Source organism: Henckelia pumila, chromosome 3 (genome assembly GCF_033568475.1).
Source record: "Henckelia pumila isolate YLH828 chromosome 3, ASM3356847v2, whole genome shotgun sequence".
In the NCBI taxonomy this organism is placed as follows: Eukaryota; Viridiplantae; Streptophyta; class Magnoliopsida; order Lamiales; family Gesneriaceae; genus Henckelia; species Henckelia pumila.
The window spans coordinates 134,748,482-134,758,228 of record NC_133122.1 but is presented as its reverse complement, the minus strand read 5'-3'; the positions used below and the strand labels follow the sequence as shown (position 1 = coordinate 134,758,228).

The window sequence follows — 9,747 nt, the reverse complement described above, 5'->3', positions numbered from 1 at the left end:
TGTGCAGATGGTTCCCATGGGTCAGTTGTCAATGAATAAATCAGCACTTGTTGGACATGGTGGAAAACTGTGGAGATGGAAGAAGAGTCATCATCAGTGGTTATTGCAATTCAAGTGGAAGTGGCAAAAACCCTGGAGACTTTGAGAATTGATTAGACAGCGATGAAACAATCATGCGTGCTAGGCCTCGCACACAAGCTCTTTCCGATGTCGTGTATAGACAAGGTCACTAGCTTGCCGGCATACAATTTGCTTATCTGATACAGTGAAATGCAGGGGAGGTATAGTTGGAAATTGGGAAGTTGCCATTCCATTGGAAGGGAAACATATATTTAGACCTTCAGGATCTTGTACATGTGTACTCGTCTGTGGCGACTTTTGTGAAATTTTGAAGGGGTTGGCATTCCATCTACCATAGAATTTCTGATGCATCATCAGTTGTAGAGGAAATTCTATCAAATTTACAGTGTGTGTGTGTGTGTGTGTCAACTGTTCATTTTTCTTATTATTATCTTCTACTTTTTTACCAACTTCTGCAAGGTTTTTTATCTTGGATTCTTTCCCTTTGGAGGCTAATTTGCCCAGTGTATATTTGTGTGTAACCACAGAATGCGGTGCAGAATCACTTAAGTTTTAGAAAAGATTGTTCTTTTATCAACGTGTGTTTAGTATTTGAGCGTTTTGCTGTAAATTGTAATAGGTGGTGATGGACCCATGGAAAGAATCACATGATTCCTCAAGATGTGAAATACATATGAGTGTAAGCTCTCTCGATACCTTGATGCTTTATTTGGTGATTTTGATATTTAGGTAGGGTTATTAAACTCTTAAACAAATTATATACTTGTTTAGGAACTACAAGTGAATATTAATTGCATGATTACATCTTGATTCATGATGAGTGCAAGAAGAAAAATCTTTAAGGTATTAAAATTGAGCTTTTCCACTTCTGGTGCCTATTCTCTCTTATATTCCAAATAATCGATGGACCTTTTGAATTTGGACAGAATCATGCTAGTACGTATGAGAACGCTGTGTCAAATTTAAGGTTTGTCGATATCTATTTGTGCGTTGTGATAATGAACCCGCACTATGGACAAGGTTGGTTGTTTCTATCTCACCTAATTTATGTACTTTATTGACTTGTATCTGTAGTTTTTATGGATTTTGATGTATCTTATGTATCAAGCCTATAGTCTCGTAGATTTTTTTACGTTCAAGTGACTTCACCAAGAAAACAATACATGTTTACTTGTTTCCAGAAGATAATGACATTCTTATTGACATTGAACTATCTTTTTGTACATTTTAGTTTGCAGGATCCATCAAGAATCAATATTAAACCAAGATCCAAGATCAATTTGATGAAGTTAAAAGTGAATGAAGTGAATTCGTCGACTCCTATGTAGGTGTCTAATGTTTCATGCACGTTGGAATAATACTTCGTTTTGTCTAAATATATACACTTTTAGTTTTGTGAAAATACTTGTGGATACAAACATAATTTTGGATTATTTTGGTGGATATACTTGTGGATTTATGGATGTTCGTTTTTTTTGAGATGGATAATTTATGAACTTTATTGGTATATTTTAAGTTTCAAAAATATTTTTATAGTGTCATTATTGTATCTAAATTTTAATGTAGTGTAACATATGTTACTTCACTAAAATTAAATGGTGAAGTTACCATAAAATCGTAGCAACAAAGTCATTAGAACTAATTACTTTACAACAATACATAGCCTGTGAAGTTAAATAAAATATTTACTTTATCAGTCAATGTAAATGCCGCATTTATATGTCATCTATTACTTTGGCAATTTCACTAATCGACGAAGCAAAATAATGTCTTGTACTTCGACGATAAGTGAAATTGTCGAAGTAAAAGACTTTCTTCTACTTCATCAATCACTCTCATTGCCGAAATATAAGCGTATTTTTTACTTCGGCAATTTCATTAATCGATGAAGTATAATCATATGTTTTACTTTGAGAATTTATGAAATTAACGAAGTAAAAGACTTTCTTTTACTTCGTTAATTAATGAAATTGCCAAAGTAAAATATATATTTTTACTTCGGCATCGGCTCAATCTTGAATCGGTTTTGGCTTCCATGAACCGACCAAAGACTTCGGTAATTTCAAGGCTACGACTACGGTTATAACGCGAAGTAAAACAGTACCTATTACTTCACGTGACACTACTTTGGTAATTATCTATCTACGACTTCAGTTAATAACCGAAGTTTTTTGCGACTTTTCTACTAGTGTAAGGTAAGGAAAACACTATATCACATAAGCTGTGTATTCGAAGTGATTCCTAACTCTGCAACAAATTCCATAAATATGAAAGAATGTGTAGCTCCAAAATCTATCAATGCATGAGCAATTAAATCGTCAAGAAGGATCATACCTGTGATAATGGCAGAAAATCTACGTGCTCCTGTGTCATGGAAAACAAATTTTCTTTGACCGGTTCCTTAGACTGGGGACAATCCAGCACAATGTCCCAGATTCTTGCATAGTAAATACACATTGAAGCCAAACATACATTGGCCAGGGTGAAATTTCCCACACTTGGGACATGCTAATCTATCATTGACCTTGGGGGTGGCATCGTCTGCTAGTCGCGGCTCCTGAGGTCGTGGATGTGTCTACTGTGCCGGCTTTCTTTGAAATAGTGCAAATAACGACCTCTTATTACTCGGTCCCTGTTGATCTCTATTATGGTAACTTGCTCTCTTGTTCTATGCTTCCTTCAGCATGTCATTTCTATCCATCTCGAACATTAATGCCTGATCGACCGCATCTCTATATGTGGTGACTATGCTCAGTCTGACACCGTGAATAGCCACATTCAGTACCTCCAAAAATGTTTCAACTATTTTTATTACTTTTCTGAGATCAAGGGAACAAAGTAACTCCCTCTCTCAAACTTCTTCACATATTCAACCACTGACATGATGCTTTCACAAATCTTCAAGAACTCCCTCGCGAACCTGTTCCTGTTACTAACATTGAAGTACTTCCTATAGAGCACCTCCTTGATGATGTCAGTGTTGCTAGATTGACCGTCAAACTCATCCCTTCCCACTAGATACAGGAATCGTCACAAAACATGAAGATTGCATATCTTACACGGTCAACATATGCTAGATGCATAAATTAAAAAATTCTCTACAAGGACCCTATCTGTCCTTCATAAACTAGGATCAGTAGTACCCTTAAAATAATTGGATCCCAATTGTTTGAACTGCTTTGGGTTTGTAGCCTCAGTAGGGAGCCCATGTGCGCCATTGTTCTCTTGAGCCCTTAGTAGTTGCTGAATCTGTTCTCCTTGCGCATGACTTTGCTCTTGCAAGAGTGCAATTAGTCCATCCGAAAACTGGTTGTTCTGATTGTTGGCATCGTCGTCATTCCCTCGTGCAGCCATAATCCTAAACGTCCAATACCATCCACATTACCACATCCTAATTTTTTTTACAACTAATACTTAATCATAAATGTAAATAAAATCATAACATGAAATTTTAAAGAATAAATTTTATATACATGGCGACAGAAGTATTTGAGTCCTTAGTGAAATTGCACGTACTTTCCGCAGAACCGACATCTATGATACTAGCTGTAGTGTCTTGGATTCGATGACTATCCCTATTTTACCAAAACAAGTCTTTCTAGCGTGCTTAAATCTGTACTCACACGCACCCTGAGAAACTTTCTTGGAGTCTCCCATCCCAAAATTGCCCCAAGTAAAATATACTTAACTTTGGAGTTTTTATATGGTGAGATCCTGAAAAGAACATGCACTTTTTTATATGAGTAGTACCTAACTATCAAATCTTTTGTACCTCTTATTTCATTATTGGATTAGTTCATTCATGCCCCTTGTCACCCATTCACTGGTGGGGTTTCATATTTTGGGTTTTAATCACCCATATTGCGAGCCATGTATCGTCGTATGAAGTTTTTGGCTTCAGGTGTCACATTATATTAAGAAAGTTGTTCATATTTTGTACACGATCTAAACCAAATGTTGCTTAAATATCATATATTAGTACCACATATTCAATTTTTTGAACTGAATTTCACCCGAGAAAAGACATGTGGATCTATGGAGATGGAGAAGAACTACAATGTAGTAGTATTGTGAGAAACTATAGGATTCGAATGCAAAACATAATGTGCATGTGTTGCGTGCTCACAAGTGCATTATGTCAAGTTTTAATATAGAATAAGTAAAGTATCGTTCTCACGGAGAATGAAATGATTGATATTATACCAATTATATTAAACTAATATAATGTTAATCATATTTTGAGCTACGAAAGTGGAGTGATATTTTAATTACTAAAATTTGCAATAAAATAAATATGAATTTATAGAACGATGATCAAATGGAGATAAATTCTAGAGGTTCGATTTCCCTCGACTTTCAACCATGTTCATTTCCTAAAGATATCTAAATCGGAAGTCCTTATAGTTTACTAGCCGAGAATTCTTATTATTTTCTATTATTTTTAAGGAAAATAGAATATTCGAATCTAATATCATTTTCAATATTCCTATCTAAAATCAAATATCGAATCCGGTAAATAGCATGGAAACTCTCAAATGGCTTCACTGGCGTTATAAGCCTTCCAAATTCTATAAACACCGATGATATATTTTGTAATGACCCAACCCGGAATCACTAATTACTCAGAGTTAAGCATGAAATTAAATCTTAACAGCGGAATAAAATGAATCCAACTAAATAGTTAAATTCAAATACAACCATACACCCGCAGAAGAACCGGGCCAAATAAAATATTATACAACCCCATCGAAACAGTAGTACTAAAGAGTTCTCCCTAAAAACACCTGTCAGGAAGACTCGCCACGCATCCACTGCAGCTCAACGACCGCTGCCCCCAGATCCGTCGAACCTCAGTCCTGCCCCATGGAATAGGGTGTCCAATACAAAAACACTTGGACGTGAGCCTGACACTCAGTATGAAAATACGAGTATACACATGCTATGGAAGCAAATACAAATGCATAGGAATGGGTATCGGAAACCTATCAAAGATAGAATATTGCTCAGTCACTGGCTCCATGGTATGTATCACGCTGAGCCGTCGAACCAGAGGTGGCTCCCATACCAATAAAACATGAAACGGGAACCTGATCCAAAAACTGTGGATCCACCGTTCACTATAATAACTGGGGCTGAGCGACCCCATACTACTGGATATGCACATCAAGGCACAAGGCTCAATATGATCATGCATGAAACAATATATCAATGGCACATAATCATATAAATGCAGTCATAGAACATGTATACTCTACCAGGGTATCTCAGATAATTCGTCCATACCTCTAGGAAGACAACCCCTGAGAAATATAGAAATCTAGCATTCCAAGCCTATAACCAATAATCATTATATCACCTAAAACATCCTAAAAGCCTTAACTAAGCTATTGCATACTCTTAAATATTTTTAGGAAGCAAAAGCTATACCTGCGTCCGTCATCAGCCCTTTGCTGTCGATAGCCTCACAATTAGGCCACAACTCTGCTACGACGCCTGGATCACACTGTCACTTTAGGATTTCCAATAGGACGCCTAGAACTCCCTAGATCTAAGCTATAAAGCTAAGTAAACGATAGGAGAAAGGGACTCGACGCGCTTGAAAATGAAGCTCAATACCTTTATTTATAGACGGAGTTCGGAGCCTCTAAACCCGACTTCAGAGCCTCCGATCCAATTCGGATCCTCCGTTCTTGACTTTGGAGCCTCCGATCCAGTTCGGATCCTCCGATCCTGACTTTGGATCCTCCTAAGTCCCATCAGTGATGTCATCAATGATGTAATATTTTGGACAGCTGGCCGCGCAAGTTCAGAGCCTCCGATCTCAGGTTCGGAGCCTTCGAACCAGTTTGGAGCCTCCTAACCTGGTTCGGATCCTCCGAACCTTCCGAACCCTCGGATCATTCCCGGCCATTTTGAGTGTTCTTGATCCATTTTTGAACTCCTTAGACTTGTTAGGAAATCCTTTAATCGTATTTAGGCCAGTTAATTATTATTTACGTACTTGATTAACTTATTTTGGAGACGGGTTACTACATTTTCCCCCACTTAAGAGATTTCATCCTCGAAATCGAGACTAGGATTATCGGAAAAAATATGAAATATTATTGCAATACTTCAGTTACAATTACAACTTAATTGCAAAAATAAGTTACAATCAAAACACCTATGGATGTTCTGAACGCATACGACTCCCAAGTAGCTTCCTCGGTGCCTCGTCGCTGCCACTGAACCATGACCAAAGGGATGCACTTATTCCGAAGTACTTTGTCTTTTCTGTCAAGAATTCTGAGTGGATTTTCCACATAGGAAAAATCAGGCTCCAACTGAACCTCCGTCGGATGTAGAATATGCGACTAATCTGCCACATACTGACGAATTAGCGATACGTGGGATACATTATGGATGCTAGATAGATACGGCGGTAGCGCCAAATGATAAGCCACGTCTCTGACCTTTTCAAAAATCTCGAATGAACCAATGAATCTTGGAGCTAGCTTTCCCTTGAGACCGAACCTCATTACATTCCGAAAAGGCGAAACTCTCAAGAAAACATGCTCCACGGCCTCAAAATGCAGAGGTCTGTGCTTGGTGTTGGTGTAACTGGCCTGTCTATCTTGTGCAGTCTTGATCCTTCTCTTAATCAGTTCAACTTTATCCACCATTTGCTGAACCATCTCTTGTCATTCTACTTTTCTCTCCCCTACTTCGTCCTAGAATAAGGGTTTACGACAACGGCGACCGTAAAGAGCCTCAAACAGTGCCATACCAATACTGCGGTGGTGGCTATTGTTATACGCAAATTCTATCATCGGCAAATGATCCTTCCATGATAATCCAAAATCCATCACGGAAGACCTCAACATATCCTCTAATGTCCGAATGGTCCTCTCGGACTGTACGTCAGTCTTTGGATGATACGCTGTGATAAGACTCAAAGTAGTACCCAAAGTTCGCTGAAAGCTACCCAAAATCTTGAGGTGAACCTTGGATCTCTATCACTGACAATGCTCAATGGCACTCCATGCAATCGAAGTACTTCCCGAATGTACAACCTTTCCATGCAATCAAAACTGTACTCGCGGTTGTACTGAATAAAATGAGAAGATTTGGACAACCTATCCACAACCACCCATATAGCATCAAACTGGCTGGACGTCATTGGCAAGTGGGTGACAAAATCCATCGTCATATGCTCCCACTTCCATTCTGGAATTTCCAAACTATGCATCAGACCGCCTAGTCGTTGATGCTCTGCCTTAACTTGTTGTCAAACAAGACAACGAGATACAAACTATGTTTCATACCTTTCCACCAAAATCTGGTGTGTAGATCTTTATACATCTTGGAACTTCATGGGTGTACGGCAAACCTACTACGATGTTCTTGAGACAAAAATTCGTCCCTCAAGGCTGAGTCATCAGGTACCACAACTCTGCTAGACAAGCACAAAATTCCATCCGCCTGGAAATGAAAACCAGATGTGTTGTCTCCCTGAGCAAGTCTTGCCAATTTCTGCGTCTTCGAATCAGAAAACTGCGCTTCTCGAATTTGAGCAAACAAAGATGGCTTGGCTAGTACTGAGAAAACCTGGATTCCCTGTTGTCCCTTCTTATGCCAAAACATAAATCCCAAAGATCAACATTCTTGAATGGTGCTAGCCCTTGCACAAATGCTGAGAGCACTAACACTCACCTTTCGGCTAAGTGTGTCCGCCACTGGGTTAAAAGTACCGAGATGGTACTTTATCTTGCAATCGTAGTCCTTGAGAAGGTCTAACCATCGACGATGTCTCATGTTCACCTCTACCTGAGTGAACAAGTATTTCAAACCTTGTGGTCCGAAAATATCTTGAACTTCTCGCCATACAAGTAATGACGCCAAATCTTCAGTGCAAACACGATTTTTGCAAGCTCCAAATCATGCACTGGTTAGTTCCCTTCACGAGTCTTCAATTTTCTAGAAGCATAGGCAATCACACGCCCATTTTGGGTCAACAAATAGCCTAGACCATGAAGAGATGCATCAGTGTAAACCATATATCATCCGGATCCTGATGGCAATGCGAGAACAGGTGCAGTAGTCAGTCGTCCCTTCAACTTGTTGAAGCTCTGCTCACATTCGCTTGACCAAACAAAAGAAACATAATTTCTTGTCAACTGTGTCAGAGGCCTAGAAATTCGTGAGAAATTCTAGATAAACCGCCGGTAATATCCTACCAATCCCAAAAAGCTACGAATATCTAAAGCTGTAGTCGGGCGCGACCAATTCAAGATAGCTTCAGTCTTACTCGGATCGACTTATACTCTTTCTCGAGATATCACATGACCAAGAAATACTACTTGGTCAATCCAAAACTCGCATTTTCTAAACTTGGAATACAACGGCTTCTCTCGGAGAATCTGCAATACAATTCTCAAGTGGTGGGCATGTTCATCAACACTACACGAATAGACCAAAATTTCGTCAATGAAGACAACGACAAACTTGTCTAGGAAATCGCAAAAAACCCTGTTCATTAAGTCCATGAACACTGCAGGGGCATTTGTTAACCCAAAAGGCATCACTAAAAACTCATAGTGACCATATCAGGTAAAAAATTTTGTCTTCAAAATATCCGCATCTCGAACACGCAACTGATGATACCCTGACCGTAAATCAATCTTGGAGTACACAGCAGTACCCTGAAGCTGGTCGAACAAATCATCAATTCGTGGCAAAGGATATTTGTTCTTGACTGTCGCTTGGTTCAATTGTCTGTAGTCGATACATAGACGCATAGAACCATCCTTCTTTTTGACAAAAAGAACTGGTTCTCCTCAAGGTGACACGCTCGGTCGGATATATCCCTTATCCAACAAATCTTGCAACTGTTGTTGCAACTCTTTCATCTTTGCTGGTGCCAGTCGGTAAGGTGCTCGAGAAATTGAAACCGTCCCTGGTAAAAGTTCAATCTTGTACTTGACCTCTCGGATAGGAGGAAATCCTAAAATCTCGTCTGGAAAGACATCTGGATACTCATAAACTATGGGTACTTCCTCTTTATGCCGGTTACCTACAGACATATCAATCACATGGATGAGGTATCCTTCCCCACCCGCCTCTAAAGCCTGACCGGTCCTCAAAGCTGAGACCAGAGGCATAAGGGTTTCACACTCCCTTGCCGTAGAAAAACCAGCTATCACCCTCAGCTGGGCAAAACTGTACTATATTCTGATAGCAATCCACAGTAGCCCTATCGGCAGTCAAAAGATCTATACCCAAGACACAATCGAAATCCTCTATCGCCAAGACCATAAGGTTCGCTAAAATCTCAGAAACCTTAAATACTAAAGGACAACCAAAAACTAATCTCTTAGCAAAAGCTGAATGACCCGTCGGGGTAGACACCGAAACTTCTACGTTTAGAGACACATACAACAATCTATGACGCTTAACAAAACGTGCCGAAATGAACGAATGTGATGCACCAGTGTCTATGAGAACGAATGAAGGAATACCGCACAAAAGAAAAATACCTTATATGACATCCTCGTTCTCCTGTTGAATCTGATCCTGACTCAGCGCAAACACTTGTCCAGAAACACGAGGTCTCTGATTGGTACTCCCAACTGACTGTCCCTGAGATCTCTGCAGAATAGAAGGTTGAGAACTAGATCCATAGGGAGA

The 9,747-nt window shown here is 39.3% G+C and overlaps 2 protein-coding genes across 2 annotated transcripts; both read right to left on the bottom strand.

Annotated features, from left to right (window-relative positions):
- Window positions 1-6,434: 6,434 nt before the first annotated feature.
- LOC140889544 (uncharacterized) lies at window positions 6,435-6,755 on the bottom strand. Its single transcript, XM_073297259.1, has one exon. It carries the CDS (start codon window positions 6,753-6,755, stop codon window positions 6,435-6,437), a length of 321 nt encoding a protein of 106 aa, XP_073153360.1.
- A 676-nt stretch (window positions 6,756-7,431) lies between these two features.
- On the bottom strand, window positions 7,432-9,221 carry LOC140889543 (uncharacterized). The gene is made up of 5 exons (XM_073297258.1): window positions 8,938-9,221; window positions 8,731-8,835; window positions 8,566-8,611; window positions 7,774-7,887; window positions 7,432-7,686 (listed from the first exon to the last, which is right to left on the bottom strand). Exons 1-5 carry the CDS (start codon window positions 9,219-9,221, stop codon window positions 7,432-7,434), a joined length of 804 nt encoding a protein of 267 aa, XP_073153359.1.
- Window positions 9,222-9,747: the final 526 nt, after the last annotated feature.